This window comes from Conger conger, chromosome 1 (genome assembly GCF_963514075.1).
Source record: "Conger conger chromosome 1, fConCon1.1, whole genome shotgun sequence".
NCBI classification, from domain to species: Eukaryota; Metazoa; Chordata; class Actinopteri; order Anguilliformes; family Congridae; genus Conger; species Conger conger.
The window spans coordinates 32973585-32988270 of record NC_083760.1 but is presented as its reverse complement, the minus strand read 5'-3'; the positions used below and the strand labels follow the sequence as shown (position 1 = coordinate 32988270).

The window sequence follows — 14686 nt, the reverse complement described above, 5'->3', positions numbered from 1 at the left end:
TGAGACGCCGGACGTTTAAACCCACCTGTTCGGCATAAGTGCAGTTTATTTATATTGGTTACATAAGGCACAAAGCCTCAATTGCACTAAATCCTTAGCGGGATGACTTCAACCTTGATTCATTTGAGAGGGTAATTATTTGTCACCTCCGCTAGCAGGCCCTCGCGAGCCAAGCCACTAAATGCTGATAATTCCTTTATTTTCTGTCTAATTCATGATGTTAAGAACATTGGGGCACTTTCGATAAAAACGGAAAGTGCTGTGCTGTTTCTTTTTCTGCTTCCTCTGCACTTTCGGCCTTTGGACAAAAGTGCAAAACTCAACAATTACGTATTTGACCCGGGTCTGTCCCAGATGCGATGAATATTAATTCCATCTGGGACAGACCTGGGTCAGATACGTAATTGTTTTACATTCAAATGCTCAATTCATTTCATAGGTTCCAATACACCAGACAACCTCAGTAAGATGGTATCATTGAGATGGTACTGAAGGGGTATGGTTCTGCAGGTTGCAGGGTGGACTCCTAGTTGAGACACTGTTGCTGCACCCGTGGTCAAGTGAACTCAATCTATATTGCTTCAGGTCAACATCTAGCTCTGCATACTGATGTGTGTGTCCATGTAAACTCCAGAAATGACCATATGACATGGAAAACATTACACAGACATGCGGTTAGCATTTTTTTTTCTCCAGTAAACAGATTAAATAAAACACTCTATTGTTAAAGTGCAGACTTCCAGCTTTATTTTGATTTTAATTTGATTGGTTTTTCATCCATATTGGGTGAACCGTGTAGGAATTACAGCCCTTTTTATACAAATATACTAATTTTAGGGGACCAAAAATAATTGGACAAATTAACACAAAAGACTGTTACAGAGCGAAAACAACAAAAAAAATGTGTCACTGTCCAAGTACATCTGGACTGCACTGTACATTGTTTTGTTTGAGATTACTTGGTTCGACAACATATAGTTTGAGCTTAAATTGAATGAATTAACATAACATAAAGTTTGATTTATGTGCGCCATCAAGGACCTCCACCAGCATTACATTGACATTCTGCCTTTTAATTGCTGTTTAAAGGTAAATAAAATATTAATCACAAAAAAGGACCTCCCCCAGCAGGGGGGGGGCAATGAAGAGGGCAGTCTGCACTCCAAGCAAGGCGCAAACCGATTTTCAGACGAGTCCTCTGGGCCCATTCCAGCTGCTTATTTTTACTAGCTCCACCCATCGGGAGAGGCTAGAAAAAGAGTCAAGAGAATAAAGTGAAGACAGGGAAATCAAGAAAATATGAATTAGGCGAATGGAATGTCCTTTCTCCTTCAAACGTCAGTTACAGACATGGCAGATAGGCAGAGATCGAACAACAGCTCGACCTTTCATACGTCAGGCTTTCCGAAAAACTCCTTTCGAAAAAGGATGCGCAAACGTCTCCTTGCTCAAAGCAAAGTTTGGGAGTTCCTAACTTCTAATTATAGCTCCTCGAAGTAACATTTCACGGGTCGGAATGTCCTTAAAGATGGCGGACCTCGATCGATTTCCGGGTCAGGAGCAAGGGAAAGAAGAATAAGCGATTGGAACGAGCCCTCTGCATTCATCACGTCCGCGTTGGTCGAAGCTTCATTTGCGGGGCTTAATGGAGCTGCAGTCACCCCGGCGACTCTGGCGAGCGCGACCGTGAAAGCGGGAGCAGTGGTAGATGTCAAAAGGTTCACTTTTAATAAAGCTAGCACCCCCCGGAGGAAGCCGCGCCGAGCGCTGGGTAGTGTCTGAGCAGAACCGAAAGGTCAGAACCTCAGGCTGCCCATTATGTTCCGACACTCAATCTCTCCAGATAATTGAGCTCAAATTTGAAGTTTTTTTGTCCTCAGCACTGCTGGGCTATATGGTTATTCATTATTAAACCTGTTTTATTCTTTTTTAAAGCGCTTGTACACTCTCACACAAAAAAAATAATCATTTGAGCAGTTGCTTGTTCCGACTACGTCGGACTCCCCGAAGCAGTCGCTGGCTGTGTTTTGTGTTTTTTTTTTTCTTCACACATTTGAGCTATTTCAACAACTTTAAAAAAAGGGCAGCACTCTACAATAAGTAGTAACTACTGAGAACTTAATCTGTACAGCTTTGTTTATGTAGATGTACATCTTAAATTCATTCACTACATTAGTTAATGACAAAATAAACTGTAAATAAACAAAATAAAATGTATTTCTTAATGGTTAACTAATTATAAGTGTATACTGTGTATAAATATTCATATAACTAATACATTAGTAAGTAGTTACCAAATACATTAACAAATTAAAAGATAATTTCATGTTTAACAAATGTATTTGTACCTCAATTAATTTATGCTACCAACTACATTAGTTAATGCCTTCTTCAAAAAAGGGACCGAAAAAAAAAAGTTATTCCAGATGAAAAAAACTGTTGTATGGAAGTGTGAAGAAATCCACTCCTTGGAAAAGCTTTGGCCCATTTATTTGTATTTCTGTTCACCCCTCTGTCCTCCCTCTACCCCCAGGGTGCCGCTAAAGGTGGAACAGGCGAACAACGCCAGGGACGCTTTGGCCAAAGCCGTGTACAGCCGCCTCTTCGACCACGTGGTGACCAGGGTCAATCAGTGCTTCCCCTTCCAGACGTCCTCAAACTTCATCGGTGTCCTGGACATCGCCGGGTTCGGTCAGTAACACCCTCCCCCGTTCCATCTCCTCCCCAGGCGTGAAACAAAATGGCCGACACCGTGCCGTTGACCAGGGGCACGTCCGTTAAAAAACGGTGACCTCTTCCTTACTGTCCTGTTCACAGATACATGTGCAAGTGTGATTTCCTTTTAGCGGGTCCTTCAGATGCAGGTGCAGTGGCCGGTTAAGTGTTGGGGTTATAAATCTGAGAGAGGATGTACAGTAACCCCGCCTTCTGGTCCTTTTGGTTGGCTCAGTTGCGCCAGACAAAATCAGTCGAGCACAGAAAATTTGTATTTGAATCCAAAACAATTGGATTTTGGATTATGAAGTGGATTGAGGTTTAAGTGGTATGGCCAGGTAGAGATTGAGAACATGAACAGAGAAAAAGGTTGAAACTGAAATACGTCTTCCAGTAAATGTGGGTTTTTAGGATCAAATTAACTTATTTTGTTCAATTCCTTTGTTGTTACTTTGTTTACTATGCTTATTTAGGCACTAATATATACAAAGATAATTTCCATTCATTAAGTTTTAAATCTGCAAACGCTTCTGTCATGCTGGGTACAAGCAGTCTTCTATAATTTTTCATTATAATACAATTGAGAATTTCAGCAACATCACAAAGGCAGAAAATACTTTGCAATGAACTATGCAAGCTTGAGGCAAGAGAAGCACATAATTGGCTGCAGACCGACTTTAAAGATACATTTTAAATTGTAGTAAATCAGGCTGTCACAATCACTGTATAACCATCATACAGATGGTTATGAAAAACCACTTGATTAAATTTCCATCACCACAATGATGTGTTTTTCAAACATTTTCAGTTTAATATAAATGTTGCCCATTAAAAGCACTCGCGCATTTCCAGAAAGAAGAATAACTGTAATGGCCTCTACTTTCATCTGTGCGTCTTCTAAAATGTGCTTTCTATTCTGCATATCCATCTCGCCTTTCTTGACAGGTGCTGCTCCCTACACTTTAAATATTGAACTTGGAGGAGAGAGTGGGGAAAGAGAGCTAGAGAACTAATGCTGATTTGAAAGAGGCAGACTGTACAGCCTATTTATTTTGTCTTACAATATTCAAAGTACTTCAACTTGTTTTTATATTCTTGCTTTCCTTTTTGTGAAGAGCAAGTGAGGGAACAAATGGGCGTTTGACAGTGAGCACTGCAACTGAGTGTGTGTTCAGTACAGCCAAAATGTGTGCATGAAGTCGAAGTCGTGGGCCAGTTGTGGGATTATTAAGGTGGTAGTGTTGAAATTATGGTGAATGTTAAAATGTGGGTCAGAAATTCCAAGGTGTCCTGGTAAAGTTTGAAGGTCACAGTACTATTGCTGTTGGAATTAGGGTCGCGTTCTGGATTTGGGATTGGGTAGGGGGTTAAGACTTCAGCGTACAGGAAACCTTTGCAGGAGACTGCCTTTTTTCAAGCGATCTACAGCCAAGCCATTTTTCCAAAATAACAAAATACAAACACAATGCATCCAAATGTAGAGAAAAGAGACCTCCAGCTTTACGTTGATGTTTTATGCAGGGGAGAGCCTCATTCATGTATTTTATTTTTTCCCTCCAGAATATTTTGAGCACAACAGCTTTGAGCAGTTCTGCATCAACTACTGTAATGAGAAGCTGCAGCAGTTTTTCAACGAGCGGATTCTGAAGGAGGTGAGCACTTACAAACAAAATCACTGCTATATCACGCCTATAGTCTGGTCTTGAACGAGTCTCGCTGTAGGTGGGGGATGACATAACACAAGTGTGTCCAGGTGTTCATCAAGGGCTGGAATATTCCGGGTCCTTGAAAACCTTGAAATGCATAATATTTGTGTGTGGCACTGTACAAGGTTGTGGGTGTTTGCAGGTAACTTCTGTTTAGTTTATGTATTACTTGTTTAGAAAACACTTTGTATACGTATATGTTTACAGCTAATCAACAAATTGCTTATTTTAAGCAAGGTTGGGTGGAGCAAAGACCAGCATGCACTCATAGGGAACTGAGGTTAAAAGCTACAGAATGCAGATTTTGTCAACAATCCAGATGGCCAGCTCCTTTTTTAACACAAAATATATAGTTAAATTAATATTTATGAAGAGGTGGGGTCAAGAACAATAATAGAGCCAACACATCTTCTGTCCTTGGACACACCTCATCATGAATATCCATGAACTTTAGAATAGCTCTCGATGAATATCCATGAACTTTAGAATAGCTCTCGAAGCGCCTATATGCAAACCAGAAACCTAACACAAGGATCTCCGGTCTTGAAGGGGTGCAGAGTCTGCTGGTTTTTCTGATTTCCTTTAAATCAGCAGTCATTTTGGGGCTTGAAAACAAAGGCGTGCGCCCTGCTTAGCTTAACCAATGACTTAAATTCACCACTGCGCCACTAAATTCAGCTGTCATCCCAATGCAGCCCTCCGGGACTGCAGCTTAAGCTTCCTGTCTTACAGTAAAGAAGCAAAAAGGATGGAAGGAGCCTCGGAGTTCACCATCTTGTTAGAATAGATCATCTGTAGCTGAACACCCCACCTCAGGGCAAGAAGAAGGAGGAGTGCCCAAAGCCCAAAATGAGCTCAGGGAAAATCATTCCACTCTGTTATCCACCCTCCGTTATTCACCAGTAACACCCAAGTTACAGAGGTGTGAGGGGAAAAAAATCAACTGGTACTCATTAGCATGGTAGAAGCAGAGGTGGTAGACCCCTCTAGAAGAGACTGAAGGGGATGGAGGTGTAGGTTTAGATGTGATATGTGTCCAGTATGGCACACACAAGTTAAAGAAGTTTTGTCAGCTTGATTTGTACTAAAGAGCTGTATCTCACCGGCCTGGCTGCTTCTGCTCTTTCTCTCACTGCCACTCAAAGGAGCAAGAGCTGTACCAGAAAGAAGGCCTGGGCGTAAATGAGGTTCATTACGTGGACAACCAAGACTGCATAGGTAAGTGCCACTCAGACGTTTGTACACCTTCAGTACACTCTCCTGCACAAAAACACACACACACACCACACCACACCACACCACACCACACCACACCACACCACACCACACCACACCACACACCACACCACACCACACCACACACACACACACACACACACCACACACACACACACACACACCACACACACACATACCGCTCAGCTTCTTCTGCTAGCTCAGTATGTACAGCAATGAGCGGACAAACAGTCCCGGTGTTTTTTGTCTTAAACCATATTCCATATCACTTGACTAATAACAGTGATTAATAGAGTGAATAAAGGGGTTTACCATAGCATGTGGTTGTGGCCTCAGGTGTCATGCTGATACCAGATTTTGTATGGAAAAGGTTTCCAAACAGCTATTAGCACTAAATATAAATTCATAAATATAATTATAAAAACGGTTTTAAGAAATCAATGCAGATTACTCACAACTGTTAAAGTAATCTATTATCACCACCATCACAGTAACATCTATTATCTGTTATTCTATTCTATTTTCACATCTTCTAAATATCCACAGAATTTAAATACTTAATACATAATTTAACAGGCCTGACTACAGGTTTTCTGCATCAACATTCTTTGTAAGAAAAGTCTATCATATTCCACAAAAAGTTTCACAAAAAGTTTATTTTGTGCACTATAACTGGGCACTAAAACCACCTACAGCATACGCAACCTACATTCACTGCATATTGTATATCACACCTTCTCAACTTTATACCTCCATTATTTTTATTCATAAATTCAGAGGCAGGTGTCTCCTCTTGAAAATAATATTTATGCGTCTCTGTCAATCTTGTTCCAAGAGGAGAGGCGACGTTGGGCTGTATTATTTATGTGTCAGAATTCCCAGCTAGGCATGCGGATTCACACTTACCCCGGTCTGCTGCTCGCTCCTGTTTCTCACAGACCTGGTAGAGGCCAAGCTGGTGGGCATCCTGGATATTCTGGATGAAGAGAACAGGCTGCCCCAGCCCAGTGACCAGCACTTCGCTGAGGCCGTGCACAGCAAGCACAAGGACCACTTCCGTTTGACCGTAAGGCACTCCATATAATAACTCCGTCCAGTTATTTCTAAAGTATATTTATCTGCCTATCTTATCCAGAGCTAGTTACATGGCTTGCATTCTTTACACACGATCCATCACTTCGGCTGGATATTTACAGACGCAATTCAGGTTAAGTACCTTGCTCAAGGGTACTTATCCTGCAGGAGTTGCAAGGACAGTTCTGTAACCATTATGCCACACCACAAATAATCCAGATTCTGAAAGTAAAAGTCCTCCCCAGTCTTTTATTCCGATCACCTGGAATTGCTAATTGCCATAATTCTTGAAATCAGCTGGCTGAGTTAATGGGTGTACGAAACACATGGGGCGACTTTCACTTTCTGACACCTGGTCTTTCCACCCCTGTGTGGAAAGATAATGGCCTTATCTGTCCTCTACAGATAACAGTGTTAGTGCTTGTGTGTGTGTGTGTGTATGGAAGAATGTGTGTGTACTGTGTGAATATGTGCGTGTGCACATGCTTGTGTTTGTCTACGTGCGTGTGTGTGTGTGTGTGTGTGTGTGTATGAGTATGTGTATGTTTGTGGGGATTGAGCCTTGTCTCTGGCCCTCCACAGGTCCCCAGGAAGTCGAAGTTAGCGGTGCACAGGAACGTGAGAGATGACGAGGGCTTCATTGTCCGCCACTTCGCTGGAGCCGTGTGCTATGAGACGGTATGAAGCATGCTGTGACGCACTCAAAATAACGCTGCATTTATTTTAAAGCAGATTTAATATTTCATGAATGTCTCGGAACAAATAAATTAGAGCGAGTGCTAAATAGGACTGAATAAGTGCATGGTCTTCACGGTCTCACAGTTTCTGCTCGCTTGTGGCATGTGTCAATACTATACTGCCTTATAAACCACAAGACTGTTATTTAAATTACGTATATTTGGAGTCATTCATACATCATCAGTTAATCAAAAAACTTTGGTGAAAAACATTACTCACATGGTGAAAACATAGCATGGCTAAAACACAGATTTTGTTCATAACTCTTGATGAAGTTTTCAAATCATCCTGCCACTCAGACGCGAGAAGCATTGCTATCATACATAAGCGAAAACAAATCTATTATTCTTGCGCAATGCAATTGCGTTAAATCCCCATGTTTCAACATGCCCCGTGTTAGTTTGTGCCCCGGTCTCCCCTATCTAATGCTTAATTTATCCTAAAAGCTAGATATTATCTAGCACCGTATCAAGTCTGGTCTTGAAAATGTTTCTGTCTCCACTACGTGACCTGGCAGGACCGGTCATGGAGGTCAGCCGAGGTCGTTCTGAAGCTAAATGCTCATTGGTCACTATAAGCGTTTACCTTATTTTTTGTGTCGGCTGTGAGCACTGTGTGATTGCTATGTAACCTTGATGTGACCACAGGCCAAGTTTGTGGAGAAGAATAACGATGCCCTACACATGTCTTTGGAGAGCTTGGTGTGCGAATCAAAGGACAAGTTTGTGCGGGAGCTCTTTGAAAACTACAACAACGCGAAAGACTCCAAACAAAAAGCTGGCAAGCTCAGCTTCATCAGTGTGGGCAACAAATTTAAGGTGAGCTAAATGAGTTCCTTTGATTTCTACCTTTTGAGCTTTGAGATGTCTCAGGGCTTTCATCTTCAGAAAGGTATGATTGGGGTGTTCCTTTGGCTTTTCGAGTCATCTTGAACACTCACTTAAGTGGTGGCTTTTTTGTATTGACCCGTGCTTCCTTTCCCTGACCATGATTCTTTCTGTTGTCTATTTGTATTTCCTTTAGACCTCAACTGTCAATCCCCTTTAACTCAGAGAGAGAAAGAGCGGGAGTGAGCTGTGTTTTCTCTTGTGATGTGCTGTCCCGCGAGCCCGTATTGTAACCTTTCTCCCTCTTACTCTTTTCTTCCTTCCTCTCTCCATTCCTTGCGCTCCTCTTCATGTAGACCTCTTCCTGTGCTCCGGGCTCCTCCGCAAAGAACACCAGGAACTGTCTGTATGGTGGACAGCGTCTGAGGCACATGTTTAGAAAGAGGCAGTGAGAGATTGCGAAAGACAGAAAGTGCAGCACTTTGCATGTTTAGGGTTGAAATGGGCGTCAGTGAAACATACAGTAGGCTCAGGGAGAGAAGGTAACTCGCCTGCTAATCCCATGGCAACATCATTACCTCCCCAGCCACTAACCCCACTGCAACAACTACCCACTAAACCATCGCCCCCATCTCCCCCTCTCCCGCGCACGTTGTGTTGCGTGTGTGCTGTTACCCACATGTAGTCCTCTGCGGCTGAAGTTGTGTTGTCTCGCCAAAGTGCTGCTTTTGATGTTATTACCTCAGTGAACATATAGATAACCCGCCATTCAGATTCACTGAGCTGTGTCACTGGCTAGACGCGGCCCACACATCGATGGGCAGCTGTTGTGGCAAATTGCAGTTTAATACAAGCAAGCATCAGTCGGTGCTATCAAGCGTTTAAGGCAGACAGACACAGAATGCATGCTATGAGACTTTCCTTAGTACTTTATGTAATATTTTAATATTTTGTCACATTTCATGCGTGTACTAAACTTAGTTGTATGCATTATTCCATTTAATCTACTGGATTTTGACTGGAAAAAGTCAAGCTAACAACCATGCCTGAGGGGCCAACAGCGGTTGATGGCGAATCCATCAACCAGACTTTAATTTCACTTTAATTTGTGGGTTTTACATCCATATTGGGCGAACAGTGTAGGAATTGTAGCCACAGGAGCTGAAGAGGGTTGCAGTACAGGCCTAGCAGAGCATCACCAGGGAAGATACCCAGCATCATTGATTACGAAGGATTTGCAATAAAATATTGAATACGGTGACTTTATTTCGATTTGTGTTAATCCGTCCTATTACTTTGGGGGAGACTATATATAAAAATGACTGTAAATCCTACATGTTCACCCAATATGGATGTAGAAACCTTCAAGTTAAAGCTGAAAGTCTGCACTTTTATTTCTGCAATATTTCAACTGTTTGTTTGCTGGAGTGCAGAATGAAAACAACAAAAAAAAATGTTGTCCAAATACTTAGGGACTGGTTTGAGTGGTGGTATCTGTGCCTCTCACTGCTGCCTTACATGGAACAGGTAGAGCACATTTGGACTTTGGAGTTTTTAATAGGAAAGGTGGTTAGTAGTCTGGGCCCCACAAAGTGAGACGGAGGAATTATTGTGAAATTATTTTTCTGTATGTGTGTCTGTTAGAAACAGCACTGAAATTAGTGCATGGCATTCAGAATCAAACAAAGCTACTCGTCGTGACATCCCACAATGCACAGCTCCTGTGTTTGCCCCTCCACTGTGGATACCTGTGCCTGAAGGTCACCTGTGTGCACGATGGCAGAGACTCTCCCGCAGAGCTTGCTGAGTTTCTCACAAAACAGCTGTGTGTTTGCGATGGAATAGCCAGCTACTGGTCAGCACTGTAACCGGGCGAGCTTTACTAAACCATCAAACTGCTCTCTTTTACAGACCCAGCTCAACCTTCTCCTGGAGAAGCTTCGCAGCACGGTGAGTCACCAAAATATTCGGTCATACCTCCACTTTTGATTGCGAAGCCCCCCTTTTTAACCTCACTCATAAAATCAACAACAATAACAATACAGAACAACAGGTACTTGTGCTGGTGAGGTAAAAACCCAGAGGGTTTTGAACCAAACTCACCTTATAAAATTATTATTAGTTTTGGATTAATGAAGACTATAATATAATTATGGATTGCAAAGCTCTTGTGCAGATCTTGGATAAGGACATGGTTTTCGCCAGTTGACCTGACAGGTAGCTTGTAGGTGAAGTGTGTATGATGGTGTCCAGGGTTGAGGCCACAGGGTCCAGGTCTGTCCTCCGGTTCAGGTTTCATCTTGAGATGAGAAATGCATTTGATTTTGCCTATTGCTACTGCGTAGAGTATTCCATACTTACAATTGATGTGTTTGTCCATATTCTGTACCCATGGTTCTTACAGCAGTTATGAACTGGGAAAATCATGCCATGGTGGGCCTATAAGTCACTATGGATAAGACATTTTTCTAAATAGGCTAATAATAATAATGATAATAATAATATCTGAATAATAGCTTTTTCTCCAGAGCACAGCTTCACTGTTTTGAGCATTGTCATTCACTCGCTCCGTTGCTCAAATGAAATAAGTGTTCATGTGAGCAGTGACCAGATGATTCCGCCCTGCTTTTCTTAAAGGGCTCCAGCTTCATCCGCTGTGTGAAGCCCAACCTGAAGATGGTGAGCCACCAGTTTGAAGGAGCACAGATTCTGTCCCAGCTGCAGTGCTCAGGTAGAGTCTGCAGCGTGGTTCACATAGCTTACAGGAAACTGCCATGTAGTGCCCAGCCATGAATGATATCTTTTTTGTGATGAAGATAAAAAACATAATAGATAAAAACATTCACAACTTAGTAAATAAGGAATACTAAACAGATAGACAATGCTATTAATGTTAGGACTGCTACGGTTACTATATATAATTACCACTGTTACTACTAAAAAGTAATACTGTACAATAGTACAACATACATTTGAATATTGGTAATGAAGGTTCCCCTCTCCCGATTTCCTTCAGGAATGGTTTCAGTGTTGGACCTGATGCAGGGGGGCTTCCCCTCCCGCGCTCCCTTCCACGAGCTCTACGAAATGTACAAGCAGTACATGCCTGCCAAGCTGACTCGACTGGACCCACGGCTCTTCTGCAAGGTGTCTTTATGCGCCACGCTCCGTCTCTCCAGGGCCGAACTACACCGGCCTCCTGCTCTTAACGTGCACCAACTCCTTTCACTGCAGTCTGACCACCTCCCTCTTCTATCCCTCGCAGGCTTTGTTCATGGCCCTGGGTCTGAACGAGAATGACTACAAATTTGGGCTGACCCGGGTGTTCTTCCGGCCTGGGAAGGTAATGGTTAATGTAGTTTTAATGGGTCGCTGCCGCCGAATTGTTACACGCTCGTAAAACAAAGAGAATCCTGGTCTGAGTGGTTTGTAAAACAGGGCTAAGTGAGCGTACAGGCTTTTAAAAAGAGAATAATTCAGGCCCACATTTGGAGCAGTCAGATTATCATAAAGTTAAATGAGTTAAACAATTTTATCTGTGCGTTAAAGCAGTGCATAAAATGTAGCATTATCATAATGTAACCATACCCCATAATTCCACTCTTCTTAAGTGTAACTGTATTGCTTTCCTGCCATGATTTTATTTCTGCACTAATTCAATCTGTGTGATTATTTACATGATTTATTCATTTAGAATTTTTGAATTAATACTATTTTCCGTACCTGTCTCCAATATTTGAGACTGGTTTGAGAAACGGCTGAATGAGTAATGACTGAATGAAGGAATAAATGGTGAATGGATATGGGATGGACGTGTGGGTGTTAGACTGAGCTGTATTGCCTGTGGAGCTGCTTGTGGTGTCTGAAGTCCCTGTTTCTGCCTCTCTCCGCAGTTCGCTGAGTTCGACCAGATCATGAAGTCCGACCCGGAGCACCTGGCCGAGCTGGTGAAGAGGGTCAACAAGTGGCTCATCCGCAGCCGCTGGAAGAAGGTCCAGTGGTGCTCGCTGTCCGTCATCAAGCGTACGTATCGCCATGACGACGAGAGAAACTACCGGCCTGCTGTATACGTACCGCTGTGACGTTTGCTGCCCACCATCTGCGATATGCGATATCACTGTGCACGCTGTCTGTCATCAAGCGTACGTATCGGCATAACGACGCCTGTCTGTCGTCAAGAGAGACTACCGCCGCAAGGCCTGCTGTCCGTTGAGTATATGTACAGCTGTGATCCACCATGTGCGTCCTCAATGTGCTCACCGTCCGCACGCTAATAACCGTTAACCTGATTGGAGCCTGATATGTCTATTATCAAAATCCATTCAAACGATTCACCAATCAACTGGGGCTTTTATGTTTTAAGGCGGGGTGTAATGAATGTCCAGTGAAAAAGATTGATCTGGCTGTCACTCAGAATTCTGAGAGTTCAAACTGGCACCAACTGTGTAAAACAGAGCCATTGGTACATCACCACTCCACTGTGTGCACCCGTTTGAATACAAGTGACTTTCTCTGTCCCTTTGGAATGTGGGAAAAACAGATGACCGTGAAAAATTGAGAGTAAAGTCGGGAAGAGTCTAAATGTGTCCTTGATGGAAGCTGTCAGTTATTAAGCTTAGGAATCATCCCCCAATCCCCTATCACCTTAGGTGTGTACCGTATTACCGACCCACAAGGTCAGCGACGGTCGACCCGACCGCACCACATCCAAGCTGCAGGGGCCACTGTTTGTTCACCAAGACCGTCTCTGTAAAAAAATAAATAAGAAGGTTATCTCCCAATTCCGAATCCTCATAAAACTTTTAAACACTCTGAAATCATCCACCTGAACCCCTCGGTTGGCCTATGCCAACATATTACATTTTTTCCATTTAACAGAATGCCACGAAACGCTGTGTTTTCCGAGAGAACATCAGATGCTGTTATGTACAGCCCAGTGACTTCGAAGCGGCCATTGATTTTCCTGCAGGCGCTGCCTCGCCTCACATAACCACTCCGGGCACGCCGCAAAATGGCCTGCTGTTTTTTTGTTTTTTTTCCCCTTCGTCTGTTTTAACCAGGGAGAAAAAACACACAAACAATATCACAAGCGCACTCACAAAATGGCTGCCGGGAACGGAGAAGGGGTGCTTTTTCTGTGGGCTAAGAACGATGCGCTTGAATGTGTCGTTTTTAGGCGTTTACCGGCCTCCTGTTTTCTTTCCCTCCCTACCGCACGAACCCCCCCCCCCTTCCCCTCAGTGAGGAACAAGATGAGCTACAGGGCGGAGGCCTGTGTTAAGATTCAGAAGACGGTCCGCATGTGGCTGTGCGGGAGGAAGCACAAACCACGGTGAGTTCACGGTTCAGTCGGAGAGTGGCGAATTGAAGACTACCTGTTTCCACCACAGAATAGAATGGAAAGCTTTATTTGGCCGTAAATACATGGGCATCATGATCACGGTTCCTGGTCAATGTAGAATGCTAATAAATATATAGCTGTAGTACCATTACCAGGCTGATTAACCACCAGAACAATTTCTCTACTCCTGCAGCCTTTCAATAGTGTTAGGCTCACCAATGTTGACTTGGTGAGAAATCAGATTTTAGATTAGATTGTTTATTGTCCCTAGAGGAAATCGCTTCACCTATCAGACTAAGGCAAATGTAATCAAATCCCTGGAATCAAGACTTGATACTGAAAACTCATATACCTGCACAAGAGGAGTGATTGAATGCACCCGTCTAATCAGAAACAGCTGACAAACCTATTGTCTGATTACTTTTGGTCCACTAAAATTTGGGGAATATGTATAAAAAGGAATGCAATGATATAGTTGTAAATACCCTCAAGTTAAAGGTGACAGTCTGAACGAACATTTGGAGCTCACTGAATATCTTATAACAATTCCCCAAAGAAAGACAGTACAACTTCAAAAAAAAATAATGTCTTAATAGATAACAAAACCAAGAAACCAAAACCAAGATACATTTCTACATCCTACTCCCCCAGTAGAATCGCACTCACCCCCTCCCCCCAACCCCTCCTCCAGTCTGTGATTGACTACACCTATGCACTTGCTCACACACACACACGCACGCACGCACGCATGCACGCACACACGCACACACACACACAGCAAACTGTCAATGCATAGCAAATAAGATTTTGCTTCTGCCTCTTCTCCAGTAGTACTCTTGTTTATCTGATTACTAATGAAGAGAGGGGCATATACCCTGTCCATAAAATGCCATTAACGCCTTCGATTTTAATGGAAACCAAGCTTTTGTTTGCGCTCAGCCGTCAGACTGGGAATAAGTAGAAAATACATTTGACTTGCAGAGTGTGTCCCTCTATTTTAATTGGATGGTTTTGTTGAGTTTTCCATTTTATGACTTCAAAAGTTGGCT

The 14686-nt window shown here is 42.9% G+C and overlaps 1 protein-coding gene across 1 annotated transcript in view; it reads left to right on the top strand.

Moving 5' to 3' along the window:
• The window catches only part of myo6b (myosin VIb), a 69983-nt gene that overhangs the window by 37560 nt on the left and 17737 nt on the right, over positions 1-14686 (top strand). The window contains exons 13-24 of the mRNA XM_061239689.1: positions 2534-2691; positions 4276-4367; positions 5567-5639; positions 6596-6723; positions 7314-7409; positions 8117-8287; positions 10208-10246; positions 10934-11027; positions 11313-11443; positions 11562-11639; positions 12190-12319; positions 13538-13628. Coding sequence (XP_061095673.1) covers positions 2534-2691; positions 4276-4367; positions 5567-5639; positions 6596-6723; positions 7314-7409; positions 8117-8287; positions 10208-10246; positions 10934-11027; positions 11313-11443; positions 11562-11639; positions 12190-12319; positions 13538-13628 — 1281 coding nt within the window. The remainder of the gene's footprint in view (positions 1-2533; positions 2692-4275; positions 4368-5566; positions 5640-6595; positions 6724-7313; positions 7410-8116; positions 8288-10207; positions 10247-10933; positions 11028-11312; positions 11444-11561; positions 11640-12189; positions 12320-13537; positions 13629-14686) is intronic.